General features: G+C 51.4%; 1 protein-coding gene across 15 annotated transcripts in view; it reads left to right on the top strand.

Annotated features, from left to right (window-relative positions):
* Window positions 1–22,574, top strand: part of Ralgps1 (Ral GEF with PH domain and SH3 binding motif 1) — a 231,799-nt gene that overhangs the window by 195,710 nt on the left and 13,515 nt on the right. For 11 of the 15 annotated variants that reach the window (XM_075985926.1, XM_075985917.1, XM_075985922.1 and 8 more), the window contains 4 exons: window positions 686–753; window positions 11,423–11,549; window positions 12,477–12,634; window positions 14,583–14,634. In XM_075985926.1, coding sequence (XP_075842041.1) covers window positions 686–753; window positions 11,423–11,549; window positions 12,477–12,634; window positions 14,583–14,634 — 405 coding nt within the window. The remainder of the gene's footprint in view (window positions 1–685; window positions 754–11,422; window positions 11,550–12,476; window positions 12,635–14,582; window positions 14,635–22,574) is intronic. The other 4 variants (XM_075985930.1, XM_075985929.1, XR_012911828.1 and 1 more) reach the window with 3 other exon arrangements.

Here is a 22,574-nt window from a genome sequence, read left to right as displayed (position 1 = left end):
CAGGTTTTGTTGAACTGAGCTCATGTTCTTATAAGTCGCTCCTCTGTTCAAGGGCTACCTCCTGGGTTGACCTTGGAGTCACTCTCTCCTTTTCATTTCCCTTCCGTGAGGTGACAAGATCCGTGGTGTTGCTGGACCACTGTCTCGCTACCATTTGAGAAACTCTTCCCTGGATGCTCCTCAGAAAGACATCTGACTCTCCTTCCACATATGCAGAGGGGCTGGTTCCTCTTCTACTGCCTAGGAGGTCCAGGATCACCTAAGAAAGCAGGAGCTTCTCTTCATCTCCCAGGGCTAAAGGATAGCTCTCAGGTTGACAGTCTGGTCCTACAGAACCTGCATCCCATCATAGTATACCTGCCTGCACTCACTAGTGTCATGAGTTTGGCTGTAGAAGCTGCACAGCCTCTTTCTCCTCTTTTTTTCAGGCTCTAAAATGTGCTTCTGTTACAGAGTTGTGGGTAAACAAGCAGGGACCAGTCGTTCATTTACCCTGTCATCCTTAACCATCATACTGGACCCAGAAACCCTGGAGGGGCGATAGATGGAAGGGTTGTGACCTGAATCAGATCTCACAGTATTCCTGTATTCTGTGACCCGTGTACTCTTTAACAAAGCCTTCATTCCCTCCCCCATCCCATGACAGACCTGGGCTCCTCTGACCTGTGAAAATCTTTGGTTTCAGGCTGTCACTCAGAATCGAACCAGGAAGCAGCTCTCCAAGACTAGTCTCTTCCAAGGAAGATCTTGCAGGTATTGTAGCTACCTCGAATAGTACAAAACCACATACAACCCAGACATGGCTGCCAAAATAGGCCCTGTGTGGAGCTCAAGAACACAGTTGAGTTCATTGCTTGGCAGGCTCAACTGTCCCTGCTTATAGCCCCCTCCACCATCTTCCAGAATCCTGATAATGTAGGACCTCAAGAGATCAGATCCTCAACTTAGAAGCATGCACTAAGTACAGAACCACCTACACCCTTGACCACCAGCCTGCCCCCCAAAGAGTGCACCCAAGATGAGTCAGACTCATTAGATTTATCACCTCTGAGGGAAGCACACACTGTGTCACCAGCAGTGGGATCCAAGGATCTGCTGTCAGAGCCAGGCTCTAGCTTTGTCTCTCCATCTTTCTCCTTCGTAACCTTATCTACGGGATGGAGTGAGGATTCATATTACCCTTGTAGGATTGCCATGATGCCTGGGTGGCCACAGGCCTGTCTCATGCTCTGCCCACACGTGTCAGAGTATGCTTGGTGTTAGCTACTTTGTTGTTACTGTCATGACTGTGGCCTTTCAGTCCAGCCAGCTCTCAGAGATGGAGGCTGAGCAGCACTGTTGTCTGGGAGAGGCTAGAGAGGCCTCCAGCAGCACATCATTCTGGTTACAGCTCTGTCACCCTCCTGTCACCACAGCCTGTCTTCTGAGCTGCTGCACTGTAGCCAAATAGCTTTATCAGTCTGGGCTGTGTTTTCCCTGGATGTAAAACAGAGATAATGAAGCCACCATCCCAACAAGGAGGCACTGAGATCAGGTGCCCAGCATAGTCTGCATCTGTCCCTCTGCAGTGAGTGTTTGGGAAGTGGTGGGAAACTACTGCCTTATGTCACTCCATTCCCCTCCTTGGGCTGCTCAAGTCAGCCTCTCCAGACTCCCAGCTGGGATGTGTATTGGTCAGACTAGACCCACAGAAGTCTCAGGAAACCCTGCAGCTCCTCTGTCCCATCTCTACGACACGCTCCTTGCTCCTTATCTGTGCCAGCCTCTGCTGTCTCTGGGTGGTAAGTTAGACTCTTCCTTGCACCTCTGGGCTTCCCTGCTCATGAGCCTTGGAAGATGCTGCTGTGTGGCCCTTGGAACTATGGGGACTGTTAAGTTAGTGCTGTATACAGTTTATTTCTCACGGCATCTCCTGGGACCCTGTTTTAAGTGCCCCTCCTGCTGTCTCCTCAAAAACCTACTGTCTTTCCCTGTCAGATGGCCCTTGTCAGGAGTGGTCCAGAGAGCTATGGTGCTGAGCAAGTTTCTCATTTTCAATCTGTCCCTGTTCTAGAACTCTCCCCCAAGCAAACTGCTCTCTGAGATGTTCAGCACTGCCCACGCCACCTGTAAAATGGGTGCAGTACGCATGTCACTCACGGGACTGCTACAAAACATGCAGGATCTGGCCCAGAGCTTTCTCATCACAGGAAACTTTGCCATGATACCACGGTTGTCAGTGTGATTCCATCACTGAAGTAGGCTTTAGCTAACTGCAGGCTTTAGCTAAATGACCCTGCCCAAGACCCCAATCAGGCTTGGTCTCATGGTGGTGGTGGTGACGGGCAGCAAGGTCTGGACCCCCAGCTGACCCACCTTGTCTCTGTGTAGTGTGACATATTGCATTCATGAGTTTGCTTCCTCCCTGGCCCCTCCCAGGACTTTGTAGATCCTATATCACACCCTTGTGTGGCAGGTAGCCAGCGTGTCCTCACCTGCAGTCGTCTCTGAACGCATTTTCCCTGTGCCTGTCTTCTCCAGCAGAGTAAAAGCCCTCCGAGAGACAGGTCTGAGGTGGAATTCCTAGAGCCTGGCCTGCAGACCTCCAGGTGAATCTGCGCTGCCTTCCATTTAGCCTTAGCCCTAGAGTTCCTTCTTGGGCTCTATGGGTACCTGTCCTTGAGGGCAGCTCCAGCGTGGGCTGGCTGCTGACTCTGCAGAACCTTCCAGAGAAGTGCTGAGACCAGCAGCTCCTGCACTGTGGGGAGAACTAGACTCAGACGAGTGTTTTTCCACCAACCTTCCAAATCCCTGGCTTCAGCCCCAAAACAGGATGTCAGGGTTCGTGTTGATCACCAGAGATCCAGTGGCTTTCTAGAAAGCTCATAGCCATTCAGTGGCTCAGGTTTCCCCTCCTTGAAGCTTCAGAGGAAGATAAGGAGTGCTGCTGCAGCTTAGGTCATCGAATCCCAAGGGTTCCTCCAGGGCAAGGTCAGCTCCAAGGAAGCTTTTTGGGCTCTGGCAATTAGACTGAACTGCGTGGCAGGAACTCCACAGGACTCAGGGACAGGAATGTGCCTCGTGCAGATCCAAGAATGGGAGGAACGTGGCCTCCCCCTCCTCCTCAGGAGGGGCCAGGCTCCAGCTCAGAGCTGTGCCCAGCAGTTAGACATCCTCATACTTGGCAAGGAACAGCCTTTAGGTGTGCACCTGCATTTACACAAGGCACTTATGCTGCAGGTCTGTGTGTCACAAGCACTTGCTATGAACCTGTTACCTGACAGGGGGGACCCAGCCTCCTGGAATTCATGTCTTAGTTGGGGGAAAAGGCAAGGACAGGCATGTTTGGAGCCAAAAAGAAGCCAGTGTGAGCAGACCAAGATGGTGTGTGTATGTGAGGGGCTATCTCTCTCTATGACTCTTTTCTAACCAGCTCTTGCCAGGGACTGGGAGACCTTGACCCTGCACAGATCAGATAGCAGCAGCCACGACCTCAGGAGCCTTGACTAACAGCAGTAGCAGCCTCTGAGCTATAAATGTTCCCTTGGCCTCCAGTGGTCCCAGAAGCTGCCAAGGGCTACCCCCACTTTCCTTAGGGGGAATGGCCATGTGGCAGTCTGTCTCCACAAGGAGACTATAAGCAAGGAAGTGGAGGAAATTGACTTAGTTTCTGATCTATGAAGAAAAAAAAATCAGGGGTGCCACATTTCCAGTTACCCTCTCCATGTGGTGCTATTTATACAGTGAACTAATGCTTTCCTGGAGGAAAACATCACATGTAATGCCATAGTGCTGCCACCCCACTCCCAGAGGGCAAGTGATGTTTGTGTATGTCTTGAAGCTAGTGAAGACAGTTCCAGACATTTCAAGCTTCCACACTGGGGAAAAATCCTGGCCCTGGCCTCTGTCTCTGCTCTCTCAACCAAAAGGCTGATCTCCTGCATACTTTCTGTCTCTGTGCAGACCTACATAAAGCCTGGCTGCAGCGTCTCTGAGTTGTGGGAGCAGGAAGGCTTCAGGCTGACTCACATCTCAGGGCTGTAGAGGGAGTTCCCTGAGGCCATGCCAGAAGTTCTGCTACTAGCACAGTGCCTCTTGGGAATGTTAACTCCTGGCCCTCTCGGGCAGGCTCTGATGCCATCTAAAGGAGAGACAGTGTGAGACTATCACCTGAGCACCAGATTCGGGACCCAAGGACCGATATCTAGTCTCAGCTCCAGTGCCACCTCAGAACTCAGGGTAGAAAATAGCACTTAATGTCTCACCTACATTCTGTGTGTCAACATCAGGGTGCACAGGGTAGGACTGGAACCTCGTAGAGGGATTGTGACTCACACAGCTGGTACCTGCTGCTAGCTGGAGCTGGGAAGCATTAGTGAAACCCAGCTGGAGCCTCTTCATGTGACCTGGGCTTCCCTGGAGTACAGCAGGCTCAGGGTCATCAGACTCCTGCTTGGCAACTGGCTGTCCTCAGAGCAGAAATGGGGAAGGCAGCTAGAAAACTGTGGAGTAACATCTCCATGAGTCCCCAAAGCTAGGCAGCCTCACCTCAGCCTTCCACTGAGGGTCACAGAGACTGGTTCAGGTCCAAGAAGAAAGATCCTGCCATTCACTGCAGCAGCCAAGGACTGTGTGGAGCACTCCAGACAGATCACATGGAGAACCTCTATCTCATCGTCCTCACCACCTGGTGCTGACCTGGACTGAGCACCTTCCCCAGCCTGTCCACATGCTCACTGAGTGTACCCAGCCCCTGCCTGGCAAGTCCTCTGGGCTACTCTTAGCCCACTCCCATTCTGTAGGCAAAAATACCAAGATACTCACCCAGGGTCACACATCACAGAAGTGGCAGACCCAGATGATGGGTTAGGGGTCGGGACAGGTCTGTCACCTGTATCCAACACAGAGGAGGAATAAGGGCTCTCTCCCTCTGATCCTGTGTACTCACGTGTTCAGGGGATTATAGGCCTGCATGTCTCTGTCTTTCTTATAGATTTTTTAAAAAAGAGAAATACATATCATTATCCCAGGCTTCAAACTCAATATGCAGCCTAGGATGGCCTGGGACACTTAATCCTTCTCTACCTCCTGAGTGCTGGAACTGCAGGTATGTGTCACCACACCGTTTCTTACAGCTGCGTTGAGTTTGTCGGAATCAGAGCCCTAGTCGTTATCTTGTGTTCAGTCCCCTTGCCTCATCCAGTAGGGCTGCTTTGGCCTGGCTACCTGTGGCAAGAGAGCTGCAGTGTGGCCTTCTCCCTCACCGATTCCCTCAACTTGCTAACCACAGCCCCATTTGTATCAGTGCCACTGCTGTCTCCAAGGGGCATAGCACCTTCCAAAGGGCAGTTCTAAACCTGTCGTTTCCCCAGGACACTTCCATGGGTGTTCTTAAGAGTCCATGTGTTGTCAGCCTTGGCAGATAAACATATACTCCTGTGTAGTATGGAGCGGTAGGGCTGCGTCCCGCCACCTGGCCGCCTGCATGGCTAGCTTTACCTGAAATAATTACATGGAAACTGTATTCTTTTAAACATTGCCTGGCCCATTAGTTCCAGCCTCTTATTGGCTAATTCTCACATCTTGATTAACCCATTTCTAATAATTGGTGTAGCACCACGAGGTGGTAGCTCACCAGGAAGGATTCTAGCCTACATCCGTCTAGGGTCAGAGAATCATGGCGACTGCCTGACTCAGCTTCTTTCTCCCAGCATTCTGTTCTGTTTACTCCGCCTACCTAATTTTCTGTCCTATCAAAGGCCAAGGCAGTTTCTTTATTAACCAATGATAGTAACACATAAACAAATGACCCTCCTCCATCACTCCTGGATGTTGAAGTCCCCTCAGAGCCATCTTCCCACCAGCAACTTCCTGCTGAGATCTGCTTGTGCCCTCATACCATATATGGTCTTCTTGCTAAAGCCATCTCATCTACAGGAGGCCAGGGTAGCCCTCATCCTCTGCATGTGAGAGTGCAGCTCACTATCCTGTGGCCACCACTGCCCTCTGCTCGTGGTCTGCCTCATACCCTCAGGGTTGAGCAAGATGCTAGCTCTCAGTCCCCTCGACCCCACTGTGAAAGACATCTTTCAGCTCTTTTGAAATGCTTGAGTAAGAGAGAGGCAGCAGGCTTCTCTCTCTAATGCCCTTCCTCTGCAAACTTTTCCTATGCTCAGGGTGGGTGGGATCCTCAGAGAGCTCGAGGGCTAGAAGTAGGTAGGAAAGATTCAAGCCCAATCTGCCCAGCTCCACAGCTCTGCAGTGACCCAAGCACCTTGAGTGCCAGCAGCTTCCAAGCATCCTTGGTTCCTACTCTGGCCTGTGAGTCTTCACCCTTTGGCTGCAAGAGAGGACAGTGCCACTTCAGCCCAGAGATGACAAACACTGTTTCTCAGAAGGAAGTGAGCTGGACCTTCTGTGCAGAGATAGATCTTGGCTCTCAGTGAGACCCATGAGAACTGTGTGTGTGAAAAACAGAATGTGTGTGAACATAGAAATGAGTGGCTCCCAGGCCCAGCCAGAGACCTGGCTATAGAAAAGTTTCCACCCATAGCCTGCAGAGGGGCCAGTGGCCCAAGAGCTGCAGGGCTCTGGCAGACACAGAAGTACCTTGTAAACAGGTAGGAAGCAGAGGACTCTGAACCTTTGGTTGGGTGACAGCCTATCCTGGCCACTGGAGGCTCAGAGTTGCACTGGCCAGAGCTCCCGATGGCACAGTTGCCGTGCCTCAGAGGAGATGGCATAAGCCCGTCCAGCTGGGGCTAGAGGCAGGACTGGAACCCAAGTCTTGTGACTTCAAGTTGCTACTTTCCTCTCTGCCACAGCTGCCTCCCATTATTTTCCAAATGTGTGAGACTTGGAAAGCCCAACTGGAATGGGACAGTGTTGGCCCAGAACAGGGCCTGGCCAGAAATCCACGAGAAGAGGTTCCTTTGTCCACACTGTGCTCTGCTTGTAGCACTAACCACTTTGCCCCTCTACCCAGTGGCCTCCAGACATTGGCCCCCTATTGGACTTCTTCATGTCCCCCTAGATCTGTGCCCCAAGTGCACACTACTCCATGTTGTAATAGGAGCGGCAGGGCTGCGTCCCCATCACCCCGGCCGCCTGGCTAGCTTATGCCCCGAAATAACAACACACAAACTGTATTCTTTTAAACACTGCTTGGCCCATTAACTCTAGCCCTTACAGGCTAATTCTCACATCCTGATCAACCCATCTCTAATAATCTGAGTAGCATCAGTCTTACCGGGAAGATTCTAGCCTACATCCATGCTGGGTCGGAGTTCATTGCATCTGCCTCAGAGAGCAGAGCTATCGCGTCTGCCCAGGAGAGGGGAGCATGGCGTCTCTGAGCTCACTTCCTCTTCCTTCCAGCATTCTCTTCTGTTTACTCCTCCCACCTATGTTTTAACCTATCAGGGCTAAGCAGTTTCTTTATTGCTTAACCAATGAAATCAACAGATTGATATATGACATTCCCACATCGCTTCCCCTTTTTCTGTTTAAACAACAAAAAAGGAAGGCTTTAACTTTAACATAGCAAAATTACATATAACAAAAAAGTTATCAAGCAAGAATTACAGTTACAATATTTACATCTATTTTATCTTTTTCATAACTAAGGAAAACTATAACTATCTATATATTCTTTAACTCCATCAAAGACTCCAGAAGGATATAATATTACCCAAGCAAACAAGAAATCCAAAACTCTAGAAATGACAGAGACATCTCGCTGCCTGGACAGTCACCCAAAGTTTCTCTGTACCATTGGGGTATCCATCTTCGGCCTACAGGCCCATAGTTTCCAGCAGACATTTCCATGAAGCAGAAAATTTCAAAGGCAGTCACTATCTGCTTGTCCTGAAGAATGTCTTGCAGACTCTTTCATGAATCAGGAACCCCGAAAGATCATCTCACTTTTAGGCAAGTTCAGTAGTCCTCTCTCTGCGAGTTCTCTGTGTCCAGTTTATGCAATAGTCCAGGCAAGAGCAGTTTCTTGCCCAAATGGCTATAAAACTCCATAAGGATCCTCTTCTATGCCCATCTTCTTCCTGAAGTAGATTGGTGCTGCCAGGAGCAGACGTGTCTCATTGTCATGAAAAAACCCTAAGTTATTAAAACATTAAATAGCATATTCCATAGTCTTTGAAAGATATGAAGAATGCCGATCTAACTGAAATATATATCTATATATCTAGAAAATCTAACATGACTACAAACTTGACTATTATTAATGATTATCCATTAACAACCTATATACATTACACAATCACAATACCTTAATCAAGATCAGAAACACATATACATATAACAAAATTGACCTTAAATTTAAATCACTAAAGCAAAATCCGTATCAATGCAAATTATTCATATCTATATCACATTCCCCTTTAAATGTAAAAGAACATTTATAAACAATATTTGGGAATATGGGCACAGTTTTTTCTCTCCAAACTGCTTCCTGCTGAATGGGGGCGCTGTTATTTAGGTATTTCAGGGTATAACCTGTCTGCTAGGTTCATCTCAGGCGGCAGTTGAATGAAGCAATTTTTTGAGGGTGTTCACAGCAACCTTTCAGGAGGACGTGGTCTATCATACCACATTGGGATGGAAGCAATCCACAACTCCATACAGAGGGTTGCTCTCAGTTCCCTCCACATCTCTGCCTGGCCATCCCTGGGACACTTCTTATGCATATCTCTGCCTCAAAACCTGCAGCTTCCAGGCTTAGCCACATCTGGTTACTCTGCAGCAAGAGGTAAGACTCGAGTCTGAGCACATCACCAGACCTCCTCTTGTGAGCTCAAGGCTCTGCTGGGGCCCTGCTGCCTTTCCCTCTGGGCTTTGTACATGCTGTTCCTTCTGCCTTGGTCAGGGCTTGTGCCAGGCTCTTGTGCCAGGCAGGGTGTCAAAGCTTCCAGAAGTCTTCTCTGACCCCTCCCTTATGTTCCCCAAAGTTCTGTGCTACTGTGATACTTAAATGGGGCCAAGTGGACAAAGTGTATATCATTAGTTCTGGTGGTGAGCAGGTGCCAGGTCGGTGTTAGAGATCATCGTATCCACTTTCTGATGCTGTCATGCTGTTGGTGGACTTGGTGCTCTCGCCGTTCTGATCATGACTATCCTCCTATCAGCCTGTGTTCCCACCGGGTGCAGCCTCCTGGTGGCCCCTTCCCTTCTTGACGGTTGACTGCTACTCCCAATCACGCAGAAGATCATGATTTTTCTGATCTATGGTGTAGCTCCAGTGCTTGGGCAGGGGCAGCTCCAATGTCTGGGCTTCCTAAACATTTGTGGCTGAAAGACACTGTTTAGCTCTCGACAGGGAGACAGCAAAGGACAGGCTCCTCATCCCTTGTTTATAGATGTAGATCCAGCACTCAGGGCACTCAGCTTGTAAGCACAGACACAGATGAGAGCCCAGACCTCCCTGCCTGCAGGATCAGTGTCCCTTTCTGTCACCGTACATCATTTGGGATTCTGGCCACTCCAAGACTATTATTAAAAAGCCAGGTGTTTTGCTTTGTTTTTCCTCTTTCAATCAATGATCTGTTGGGCAGTATGTTGGTTTCTTGTAATGACAACCAGAATTTTTTTTAAACATATCTGGTTGCCTACAGAACCTGTCAATTCTCATACGATCCAATAAAACTGCTAAAGAAACAGCCACTTAAAGAGTTTTAAAGATTATTCATGGAAAACTTACGCTGAGGGAAAATAGAGCAATCCTTTGAGATAGTCAAACCACATGGTCAGGTTTTCCAGCTGTCCCTGCCATATCAGGCTGGGCAGTGGGGCCTGAGCTCTGCCGTGGAGTCCAGAGCTCCAACTCATCACCACTCCTGCCCTGCCTGAGGACTTGACCAACAAGCTTGCCAGCCACCCAGCTCAGAAGGCACGTGTCCTGGCACTGCCACATGGGGCCACCCCAGATTTGGAGGGAGCAGAAGCATGAGGCCTTTTGGTAGCAGAGGGTGTCACTTACTGGCAGAAAGGCCCCTCATCTGGGTCCCAGCCGAATGGAAATTCTTCTGTTTCCGCGTCAGACCTAGGCTGTTGATCAACAATGCTGGGAGAATGTGGGGGAGGAGGAGGATGAGACCTATTGCCCAGAGAGCAGCAGCAGCCCTGACACAGGCCAAGAGGCCAAGGCTCTTCCTCTGGGGCCCCCGCCCACCCTCCCCAGCCAGTCCAGGGGCATCTGAGGCCAGGCATGCCTCCCAGGGCTCCACAGCGGGAAGGAAAGGGTCGAATCTAGGCCTAGCCTTGGAGAGAGAATCTGGAGTTGAGTGGAAACTGCCAAAGGAATTCTGAAAGGCTTGCGAGAGCATGAGCATGAACAGAGCTAGAAGGCAAGAGCTACATGGAGCCAAGCGAGTGACAAATGCTGGCAGTGGCCGACTTCGGCCCTGTGACCATGTTACACCTCTAGGGTTCCCCCACCTCCCTGTATCCAGTATGCTGGAGGCATGAGCGTTTGTACAGTGCTGCTCACAACTGGTACATAGGGGATGCTGGGTCTGTCTCCCTTTCCTTTTTCAAGAACATCCGCCCAGCACCTGGACTCTGAACCCCCAGCATTCCTCCCACAACCCCTCAAACCCGCTGCACACCGGGTACTGCCTCGGGATCTATATGCTTGCCTTTTTTTCTGTCTAATGCAGCAACTAAAAGTACATACCTCAAGACTTGCTACTCGACCCAGGGCATGGTGCCAGGTGTGCAAATGACCTAATTGATCACCTGGGCCTCCTGCAGAGGGTCCTTGAGATTTAAGCAGTGAGGTTGTCATCTGCCACCCTCCCATGGTTGCTGATTAAACAAGGGGCTCCGCCCTCTGTAATCTTCTCTTGGGGCAAAAGCAAAACAAAGCAGTGCACTGCAGGAGCTGTGTCCTCAGGGGTAGACCAGAGAGTCCTCCCCAGGGCACTGCAGGACCACCCAAGCTTCCCTGGGAACACTCATCCGGCCAAATGAGTTATATCCTGTGTTGGACATGCAGACGAACCTCAGAGCAGCCAATGAGAGTGTGCAAGTCCTGACCAGGGACATGCGTGTAGACACAGGTGTAGATGCAGTTCCAGCCAGCCTACCTCAAGGCCTTTCATACCCCTTCTATACCCTCTGGACTTGTGAAGTCCAGGTAGGACCTTCGCTTTAAGGACAGGCCTCTGGTTCTACTCTTATGGATGGGCCATCAGCTGGCTGCCCAGCTACTAGACCTGGGCATCCCAGGCCTTCCCTCTGGGAGTTAGTGATGCTGGGACGAAAGGTTAAGCATCCAATAAGTAGGAAGCTGCTGTTGGCTTCGTGTGATCTTTGTCCTACCCAAGACAGCTGGGAAAGGTCCCCACCCCGAACCACAATTTCCCTGAGCCTCTACCCTACTCTTGCCCCCACAACCCCTGCCATCATTCTCCCTCTGCTCTTTTCATAGGCCCCTCTGCTGGCTCCAGCTCAGCCAGGTTCCGCCGGAGGCCCACCTGTCCTGATACGTCTGTGGCTGGCAGCCTTCCCACGCCACCAGTCCCCAGACACAGGAAGAGCCACAGCCTGGGCAACAAGTGGGTGACTGAGCAACCCTCTCTGGGCTGAAGGAGTGTTGGGTCCTTCCCCACCCCATCTGGGAACTCTTGCTTTCCTGGCAGACACTCTCTTGAGGCTGGTGTGAGCTTGGGAATGCAGATGAGCGGCTGGCAGCAGAGTCTGTGTGCCTCCATCAGAGATCCAGGCTCTGTAGCTAGTGAAGAAATGTGCCCAAACTCGGTCAATAGCTCATTTAGGGGGAACTGAGTCCAGCAGACACCAGTGCCTGTGCTCAGGGCAACGGGGTGTCTCAGAGTACCTGCTGACTGACTGGCCCTGTGGGGCCCACTCCCTGGGCATTGGTCACAGTTTCCAAATGGTGCACCCTTCCTCCATCACCTCTGCCTCTTCCCTTCCTTCCTCCCCTCCCTCCCTTCAGCCTGCATCCTAGCACTAAAGCACAAATGTCATGCTTCTTGGCTGGCCTTAGTGGACCTCAGAGGCAGGAGCAGGAGGCCAAAGTTGCTTTGGGTCCCTGGTACCTCCTCTTTTCTAGACATTGCCACACACCTGTAGACACCATCTCACCGAACCATGCAAATCTCTGAGCAGCTGCTGCCATGCACATTGTGGCTCCAGTAAGGTCACAAAGCGCTGATACTCTCAGGATGCCCTGGCGCCTGCCCTTCACTTTGGCCTCATCTCACAAGCCTCACCATCATCCTGGGAGACAGGCAGGGCAAACAGCTTTAGTCTCTATTGACAGATGAAGAAGTTGAGGCTCAGGAAAAAGATGTGACTTGCCCAAGGTCACACCATGCGAAGGGGCAGAGCCTGGGCCACCAGTGGTCTCTGGGCAGAGGTGTCTTCACCAGCTAGTCCCTGGCTCTGGCCCCCAGGGCCAGTGTGCCACTCTGCTCCCAGGATAAGGAGCTTTGCCTTCTCTCTCCCTCTCCGTTTTCCAGTATGATGTGTCAGTTGAGTGTAGTTGAAAGTAAGAGTGCAACATTCCCATCGGAGAAGGCCAGGCACCTGCTGGACGACAGCGTCCTAGAGTCCCGCAGCCCCCGCAGGGGCCTCACCCTCACCTCCTCCACCGCCATCACCAACGGACTCTCCCTAGGTAAGCGTCTCTGGCCTGTACACACAGGCAGGGGCAGCAGGCCCAGTATGTGCTCCGTGTCTGTCTCTGTGTCACTGTGCTGTGCCCAGTGGCCCCTCACCCCTAAAGAATGGCTCCCTACAGGAGTCTCCTGCTGCAGGAAAGAATTCTGGGTTGACCTTCTCCTTCTGATGGTCCCCGAATGGACAGTCAGGTTAAAGAAGGAAGCTGGACTTGAGTCTACCACAACCCCCTGAGGCCAGATGCTACCTTGGCAGCATTTACATCAGGGGAGCCTAAAGCCCTGCTCAGAGCAGTAGGTGGGTGGGCCACTGCTTCCTACTATGTGCTTGTCTTTACCCAGAGGAGCCAGAAGGGAGGATGAGGATGTGAACGTCAGAGATGGCATTGCAGTACTGGACAGTGGCAGGAAGGAGCTTGTGTCCATGGAGTTACAAAAACAGGGCTGCTGATGCCAGCAGAGAGATGTCAACATTAGGACTGGGGCTAGCATGGAGCTACATTCAGAGAACTGTTCCATTACAGAGCTCAAGTCACCTAGGACAAATGACAAATGTGATTGCTGTCACCAGCCGAGTGCACCATTGATGGCCTTTGCCTTTCAGTGAGCCTGTATGTTTGTCTGCTTCCAATACCAGTGAGTTCCCCCAGGTCTGGTAGTGGGATGACATTTGTCCAGCTGCAGTTGATCTGATAAAGACAGTGAGGCAAAGGGCCAGGGACTTGGAGGAACTCCAGGTTGGCGTGTCATGCCACATGTCCCTGTGATGTTAGGCTAGTCTTGGGAGTCATGAATAACTTCTGTCAAGGACAACTGCCTCCTAGAAGTTTGTGACAAGTCCCAAATCCGCCTTCTGCCTTCAGAGGAGGTCACCCTGTTTAGACACAGTGCAGGAAGTGTGGACAGTGCATCTTAGGCTCCCAGGCTGGGGAAAGGGAATCAAACCTCTTCCCCAAGCTTTCACTGTGCTGCTCCTGGGCACTGATACCTCCAGCATGCTAGGTCCTGCCCACGGACATCGTCTCAGAGTATATGATGGGACATGGGTTCTTATGAGGGCCCATGAGTGCACACCTGTGCCCTGAGCTGCTGCTCGACATCCAGGAAACTCTGAGCTGTGCCTGAGTCTGGGCTGTTGACCCACAAGTGAGTCAGGGGCTGTGCTGTCACACATCTGGGTGGGGGGGTGGGTCATAAGCTTTATTGGCTCTGGCTCAAGTCAGGGAGCTCAAGACATTTGTGTGTGTCCTGATGGAGGTAGTGCTGGGCTGCTCCCCACCTGTACAGCAGGGAATGGGGGTCCTGCTCTAGCCAGGGCTCCTCCCTTGCCTTTCTGACTGCTCAGTCTTAGAGCTCTTTCTGGCAGAGCCCTGAACTTTAGAGCCTGCAAAGTCCAGAACAATACAAAGGTCATAGATGCACAACCCTGGAGGGAAGCAGGGTGCTCATTTAACTCCAGGGCACAGGCTTAGAGAGCCAGTGTGGGCCTGGAAGAAACTAGGAAGGCAGAGGATCACAACAGGCCTTGGCAGTGTCTCTGTGGTCCAGGGGCTGCAGTGGCTCCTTGGGGTCTCTTCTGTGCAGGCAGATACATCTAGACCAGCCCTGACCCTGGGCCAGAAGAGCTCACTCAGCCTGTGCCCTCAGCAGGTAGGCAGTAGGGCAGACACACCCGAGGATCCTTGCTGTAGGAGATCCTGGTACCACAAACCAGAGGATAGGCAGTGGGAAGGGAGCAGAAGACACTCCTGAACATGGTGGGGCTCAAAGTTCTTCAAACCCTCCCAGAGAAAAGACAGCCACAACCACAGAAATTCAAGTCCTTCTGTGACCCACAGGGTCAGAATGCCATGAGCTTGGGGACTGGGGCCTAGTGACCAGGAGCCCAGGAGAACAGGCCCCTCTCCTCGAGGCTGCCATGCTCACTGATCTGTGTTCCTTTTCCAGGCAGTAGTGAGAGCTCAGAGTTTAGTGAAGAGATGCCTGCAGGGCTGGAAAGGTGAGTGTGGCCTCAGCAAGGCCTCCCTCCTTTGGGAGACTCAGGGCCCAGGGAGCTGGAGTCAGGGGTCTCTGCCCCATCCACGTTTTTCATATGCACAATTACACTGTCACACTTGTTTGTGCACACACTGAACAAAACTCTCACAGGCACACAGGTTGACACACTGATAATTCACTCCTATACTTCTTCATATGTGGGCGTATACCCAGGTTTAGAAAGTACCCCTCCCTTCTTTTTGTCAGCTGGCACCCAGAGCACTTGGTCCAAGCCAGCTCCAGGCGACCTGGGAGCCCCTAGGCCTGCAGTATGAGTTATGGACCTGGAAGCCCAAGACCTGCTTGAAGTCTTGAGATGGGCATGCAGCGCCATCTGGTGATATCTGAGAGTATTGCACCAGTGCAGCCTCAGGCCTTGGACATTTTTGAACCCTCCTTCTATGTATCGTGATTCCTGTCAGCCCATCTACCCCAGGTATCTATCCTCCCATCAGGAATTCACCCACATGTAGGTACTCCATGTGCTAATACTTCTTGGGCTACCATCAGGGATCCAAGAAGACATGTCACTTCAGGTGGTGAAAGGCATCTTAGTGACTTGAGGTCTGAGGACACATAGGGAAATCCAGTGATGAAGACCATCCCCAAGATACAGGTTTCCATTGTCCTTCAGGATAGATCTCCACTCATGCCTAGGAGCCACTCTTGCAAGTACACGTGTACACGAAGTTACATAGTCTTATGTGTGTATGTGCAGTTACACAGTCTTTGTACAGACGTGGCCATGGTTATAGTCTTATATGTATATATGCACAGACTCTCTCACACACACATTCACACATTTATTTGTATACCCACATAGTTATACTCACACATGTATATGTACTTACACTCAATGCACATACTCAGTTACACAATTACACTTCTGTGTACACACACTAAACACAAATCTCACACATGCACACAGGTGGACACATTCACAATTCACTCATATACTCATGGGTGTATGCATTCACATGCATGAAGGATACATTACACCACACAAAGCACACATACACACACATGCACCTCTGCATGTACACACTCCTCTGAAGCTAAAGCTTCAGTTCCTATCGTTGAAAAGTGTCCAGAAGAAATCATCCTATCTGGACACTTTCCACAGGACAGAGAGGCTCAGTGGTGGCCCAGGCTGAGCATTCCATGTGCTAGGCTCTGTCTGGACGCTACCCATGTATAGGTGTCCCGCAGCCTTGGTGCTCTTCCATAGCCCTAAGGGTCAGACTCCAGAACTCCTGGTCCTAGTGGGGATTCCTGGGGACATCCTGAAAAAGAAGGCCATAAGCAACCAGCTCCTCCCCTGGCTACCATCCAGTGGCATTCTTAGGCATGGCGCTAAGGTCTGTAGTAGCACACCTGGCCCTGTGTGTACCTCTGTTGTTTGTCCTTTCGCTCATTCATTCTTTCCTTCACTCATCAGTCACTCAGTCCCTGCTTAGCACTGCTGCCTACATGATAGCCACATGGACCCGTGGGCCCTGTGAGTGCTGTGACTGGAGCGGGGCCAGGAGAAAGAGGGCGGCAGGGAACATTCTTTTCCTAGTGGAAATGGTGTTATATGCAGTCCTGACCACTGAAGTCTAGGTCACTGTTCACCTGGATGTCCGTAGCAGATGCTCTCAAGTGGACTCTCCTCTGAGCACTGGCCTCCTTCTGGCTCCTCTGTGCATATGTCCAGCCCAGCTTCCAATAGCCTTTGAACAGCCATTCCTTCAGCGGCCCTTGAACTCCTCATTACAGAAGGGATCTTGACTGAGGAGAGCAGGGTAGGCCACTTGCTTTAGAAGATGCCAGTGGGGCTATGATGTCCCCTCTCATCAGGACCCAATCCTAGGCAGTCCTGAAGAACTGGAAGCTAACTGATTCCAGCCTCAGCCAGTGTCCCAGCTATATGTCTGCTTCCACCCTGTATCAGCCGTTGTGCCTGTTTTTAAGAATCTGCTCCCCAATGACGTGCCAGCGGTCTGGGCTTTTCTGTAGACTGGGCACAGCAGAGCACCATTCTCTCTTCACAGTACAGTCACCATCTGGTCACTTCGTGGATCTCCTTCATCTTAACCTTCAGGAAGCCAAATGCTCAGCACCACTGGGTCCTCTGTGCACTCCTAAGTCTTTTCCAGACCATATGTTCCTGCTCTTAATAGGGAGATGGGTTCTAGGTGTCCCCGTGACTGGTCCCAGAGGCCAGCATCTGCCAGAAAGAGCCTCCCTTCCAGGTCCTCAGAGATACTGTAAGATGTATTGAACCTGCAAGAGCAAAGGTGTGGAAGGAGGCTGGGCTCACTCAAAGGAATAAAAGTTCGAGGATGAGGAGGGCATGCTAGTATGGGGCAGCCGTGCTCTGCCCACAGCCCTCGAGTTCAGGGGACATAATCAGACTGACTAGCCCCTTATCACATAAAACCCCCCAAGCACTGGTTGTGGATTTTCTGAATTCTGCCCAGGCTGGGGAGGGAAACGGAGCCAGATACCAACAAAGTAAAAGGCAGAGAGACTGCTGAGCAGCATGAGCGCCCGCGCATGCGCACACACACACACACACACACACACACACACACACACACACACACGGCTCTGGTGGCCTGAGGGCACATATGAGTCACCTTTAATGTCCCAGTGAGCAGTGGGGCAGTAGAGTTTTCATTGCCAGCAGTGGGGTCATTTAGCCCCATCTTGTGAGTTTACACACATGGGGTCCAGAGGTAGTTCTTGAAATGAGCCAGAGCCCAGGCCACATGAGTCCAGTGTGTCCCTGAAGTACCCAGAGAACCATGAACTGCTACAGAGGCAACAGCCCTGATCTTGCTGTATACTAGAATGAAAATGCAGGGAGCCGAGGGGACTCACTTCTCTTATTCCCCTTCCCACCCCACATACATGCCAGCCCTTGGCAAGTTCAAAGGCCTCATGGCTAGAGATGGGCAGCCGTGCCAGGGATGTTCATTGGTCTTCCTTAGCTTTCAGGCTAAGGCCTCTTCCCCATCCTCAAGGCCCAGAGTGAGAATGAAGTAGTCTCATCACGGAGTGGAGTGGGGGTGTGCCTACTTTTCTGTGACTTCAGCAGCAGCTCTTACCTGCGGGGGCAAAGGTGGAAGGAAAGCCTCACTGGTATGCCACCTCCATGAGGAAGAGAGGGAGCCCCGCAATCTGAATCAACAGTGCTAAATGGACTGGAGAGTAGTGTTGGAGGCTGGCACTAGGCTGGGTTCCAGACCACCTCAGGCTCCAGAGACCTGACAGCCTTGGGCTCTGGAGGCCAGCTGGCCTCGGGGCTTGGTCAGGGGCCACTTTTATACTTACCGTTGGAAGGCAAGTTTGGGCTCTCAGATGAAAACAGAAATATCAGCTTAAGGATCAAAGTATTTTTTTTTTCAAACGGTTTTTAAAGACAAATGAAATGGGTTATAGAGGTGAATAGAGACAGAAGTATGAAAACACGCAGGATCCTTCATCTTGGTTATCTCTGCATTGCAGGATTTTTGAGGGTTGCCACCCTCGTAGTCTCCAAACTTTACAATGTATTGGTCTGTCTTTTCTACTCAAAACCAGCATTTAACATTCCTAAAGAAGATGTCATCAGAAATGATCGCTGACTTTCTGAATAAGTGCAATATGCAAGTGTGTCAGCGTTCATTACAAATCCTCCCCAACCCTTCTTCCCAGCTGGACATTGCCATGTGGGAGGTTATCATACTAGGAGAGGGGGGCCCTCAAGGGATTGAGCCCCTTAAGTGGGAGAGGGTAGAAGAGAGGAAAGGGCAGTGCAGCTCGTGCTCTTTCCCTCCCTCTCCCTCTCCCTCCCTGTTCCCCCTCATAGGGTTGTCTTCCATCCCTGCAGTGGGTGGGTACACAGGATTCATCAGGGTTCATGGAGCCTTAAGGAAGCCACACCCCATACACATGGTTCTAGCACAGTGGTTGTGCAGTGGGGTAACCTGCATCAGCTGCAGGTTCAGACCTGAGAGAGTTTGCTAAAGAGGACCCTGGTGAGCCTTTGTGAGGATGCAGAGTTAGTTCTAAGTCATGACCTGGGGTGGGAAAGGTACACACGAGTGCTCAGGGTTTCTGGGGATCTTGTATAGGAAAGGTGAGCTCCATAATATGTCCTGCTCTCTCGAGACCAGGAAATGTCAGGGCCACTTACGCTGTCGGCTCCCTTGGCACCCCTGCTTTAGACAGTTTCAGTCCCTCTGCTGGGGACTCACTGCTTAGCATATGTGTAGAGCTGTTGCTGGCGGAGTTGGTGTAGATGTGTGAGCACCCTAGTGAGCACTCCTGTCTAGCAAGAAAGCTACAGAGGCAAGGGCTCAACTGGGGAGACACTCCTCAAGTGGCCATTCATGGAGTCTGTATGGACTGGCTTCTCAGGGGGCACTGGCCTGGGGAGGGTTCTCTGAAGGTAGTTGGCCTGTGGGTGATTGTAGGTACCAAGGAAGATAATTGGTGCAGACTCCCCTGGGTGATGTTTCCTGTTGATCTTAGCTAGTGGACTCCCCCACCATCCTTACAAGAGCAGCCAGCAGGTGGAGCCATAGTAGTAACAGAATGTTACATCTGCCACCCCCAGAACAGTTTGTAGATATACATGCACATGTCCTTCCTTAGAGTCAGAGGACTTGAGGAGATGCCCCGGGTGTGCCAAGATCTCCTGAGCCCCAAGCTTTGCAGTATTGGTAGAGAAATAGACCAGCTCTGGAACTAGGGATTGCCTCTGCTGTGCCCCATGTGTTTGAGTGACAGAACTCAAGGTCCAGGTTCCCGGGCTCTCATCCCTCACTAGGGACCCCTGAATTCTAACTTTGCCTGTGTGCCTGAATTGGGCTTCTCTGCCCAGTTGGCTGGTTTGCTTCTCTGAAGACACTGTGTCTTGCCTCACTCCCTTAGAGATGAGTGAGGCTCCTGGCAGACTCCTCTGGAAAAGAACGGGCAAAGATGCCTGGATGTGGAACTTGACCCTGTCCTTGGCCTTTGCAGTCAAGGCTGGGTCCTGTCAGTCAGCAGCTGCTTCATGGAGAACCCACAGCTTCTCCATCTCTGACTCGTTCAGAGCCAGTGACTAGAAATGGAGAAGCCTACCTGTCTATCTGCCTGTCCTTCCTGCTACATGTCTGTGGTGCACACTGTTCCCACTGCAGACCAGACTTCTGGACGTCCTGGATGCCGTACAGTGGCTAGGCCCAAGTGGGTAGCTTTTCCCAGCCACTGGGCCAGATTTCCAGCCTGACCTAAGTCCCAGTGGCCAGGAGCGAAACATGCAGTGTTTTACCAGTATGGTTCCTAGGAACTCATTTAGTGACTCCAGGACATTACCCCCCCAAAAAGGGCATGTGCACCAGGAGAGCATAGGGTCTTCAAATGGGGTTGCAAGAAGGGCTATCCCAGGGTTCATCAGGAGTTAGGCTGGCATTTCCTACCCTCAGATGAGAGTGACCAGTGGGACTAACAGTTCCTCTAGGGCTGGCCAGAGCAGTAAGTGCTGTGGTGCACAGCACCCTGAGGGCTTTTCCACAAATCACTCCCAGTGGGGCACTGTGTATTTGAGACAGGAAAGTGATGTGGGGGGATGACTTCCACTAGGACCAAGATTCCTAGGGCCTAGATACAGTTGTCAGCTAAGATGTCTCTTGTTCCCCCGCCCTCTGCTGCCTTATGAATTCCAACTTTGAGATGCCCACAACCTGATGCCAGCCTAGGACCCAACGTCTTGCTCAGCCCACGTGCTCATCGGGCTGTACAGGCTGCTTCCACCTGGCTTCCTTTTCTATTGTTGTGGCCTTGGGCAAGTGAGTCCCCATCTGCAAGTCTCTTATGCACAAGGCAGGCTAGGAACAGTGCCTACCTAGTAGGTTAAACGAGACAGTGAAGAATACTGCTGAGTGCATTGCCTGGCACCCACCATCCCATCTTCACTACCACCATCCTCTCCACCACCTCCTTATTGCCATCTCATCTAATCACCATCACTATTGTCCTCATCGTTGTCTTATGAACCCTGTTGGATAAGCTTGTCTGTCTGGTTGCTTGCCTACATCTTCCCTAGAGCAAACTTCCCATGAGCCTCTGGTCTGGTGTACCTCAGAGCCATCCTGAATGTGTGTTCAGCTACATGTTCCCAGAATGATCCTAGGAAAGATGCTTGTGACTCTGGAGTTGGGAATCCCAGGAGAGAGCCTAGGATTTCTAGGGCTCCTTAGATGTTATTGTCCATTCATTCTGCATTTTGTGTCATTTTAGGGCAGTGGGGGAGGGAACAGGCTGTCTGGCTCCTGTGCTGGATGAACCTGGCTACTCCAAGCCCCATCTCCCAGCTCACAGGGAGAGAAGGGTAGATACTGCCCTGGCTCTCGTCTCCTAAGAGGTGCGAAAAGGCCACCATTGTGCTGCCCTTCCTCACCTGGGCTTGCCACATGGTTCCAGGGATAGGCTGTAGTATCCACCCTGTGGGACAGTGAGGCCCTTCATCCCATGGCAGCAGCAGGCCTTCTCTGTGAACACTTGCATTTCCATCTCAGCAGCAGGCCAGTGTCTCCTCAAGCCTGTGTTCTCATCTTTAGCTCTGAGGGCAGCACCCCTTCTGTAGGGTTGTGTGGATGCTCTTGGAAGCAGGTAGGTGGCACATGGTAAGCAGCTGTCAAGACAGTGACTCTGAAGTGCTGGGCAGCCCCCTGCAGAGCATGGGGATTGAGAAGAGTTTCAGACCTCAGACTGTCTTGGCCCTTTAGCCTCATGGACACGGGCACATGTGGAAGCTGTGATGCTCAAAGCAGCAACACTTATGAGAGTAGAGTGCTAGCAAGGCACACACAAATGTAGTGTGGTCCCCACCACACCAGCCCCAGCCTCTCAGTTATGAAAAGTCGAGTCTCCTGGCAAGTGAGGGGTTGGCTGTAGAGTCAAATGGACCTGGGTTCAGTTTGTTTATGGGGCTGTACCTTGGACAAGTAGATTCTCGTTGCTGAAACTCAGTTTCTCCGTCTGGGAAGGATAATATAATGGTGCTTGGACGAGCTCGGTGAGCGTGAGCACAGGGGCCCGATGCAGATGAGCACCCAGCGCTTGAGTCTTTGTGCATACATTGTCCCTCACACTGGACCTCTCCTCTGCAAAGGGCCTCCAAACTGGACTACTTGAAAGAAGTGGATTGCAGGCTGCTCTCTGGCAGATGTTCATTCTGCCAACATCTGTCAAGAAAGGGCTCCTGCTCCCCACCCTGCTCCTGAGTGACTGGCAACTTCAGACAGTCTTACCTTCCTACCACCCTAGAATAGCAGGGAGACAACCTTCAAGAGGCTGGTGGACGGGGGCTTCTGCTCCTACCAGAGTCCTGACCATTGGAGGAAGGGCATGTCCTAACAACAAAGAGAGCTCCAGAGGACAGCACTTCAGAAACCTTTGTGGTCAGAGCCAGCTCCTGTTGCTGGCCAGGGAAGACAGCAGCCTGGGATGTTCAGCAAGGGCTAGGCCCTACCCTGCTGCTACCCTTGCTGGTCTGGGGTTGGACATGTGTCAGGAACGGTCAGCGGTGGTGACATCTACATGTTCTACCTGTCAGCAAATACAGCAGATGCGTGGATCTCGGGAAGAGGTGTATGGATGTGTAGCCAACCTGCTGTGGTTGGAAGAGAAGGGAACAGTGTGGTCACTGGGCTGGGCGCTGGGTGTACCAGTTCTCTTGTTAGCACTACACAGTAGAGCAGCAGCAGCCTGTGACCATCCTAAGACTTGGGGTACCTTGAGGACTTGGGGTAACAAGCATTTAAAGAGCAGGGGTGGATAAACAGGAGGATCCTGGAGCCTCCAAACAAATGACCAGCCCTGAACTTCTGCCCCTGTCCAGTAGACTCAACATGGCCATCAGAAGTTTCTTCTTAGCTGATAACAATA

Source organism: Microtus pennsylvanicus, chromosome 9 (genome assembly GCF_037038515.1).
Source record: "Microtus pennsylvanicus isolate mMicPen1 chromosome 9, mMicPen1.hap1, whole genome shotgun sequence".
Taxonomy (NCBI): domain Eukaryota; kingdom Metazoa; phylum Chordata; class Mammalia; order Rodentia; family Cricetidae; genus Microtus; species Microtus pennsylvanicus.
This window is presented reverse-complemented; position numbering and strand designations above follow the sequence as displayed.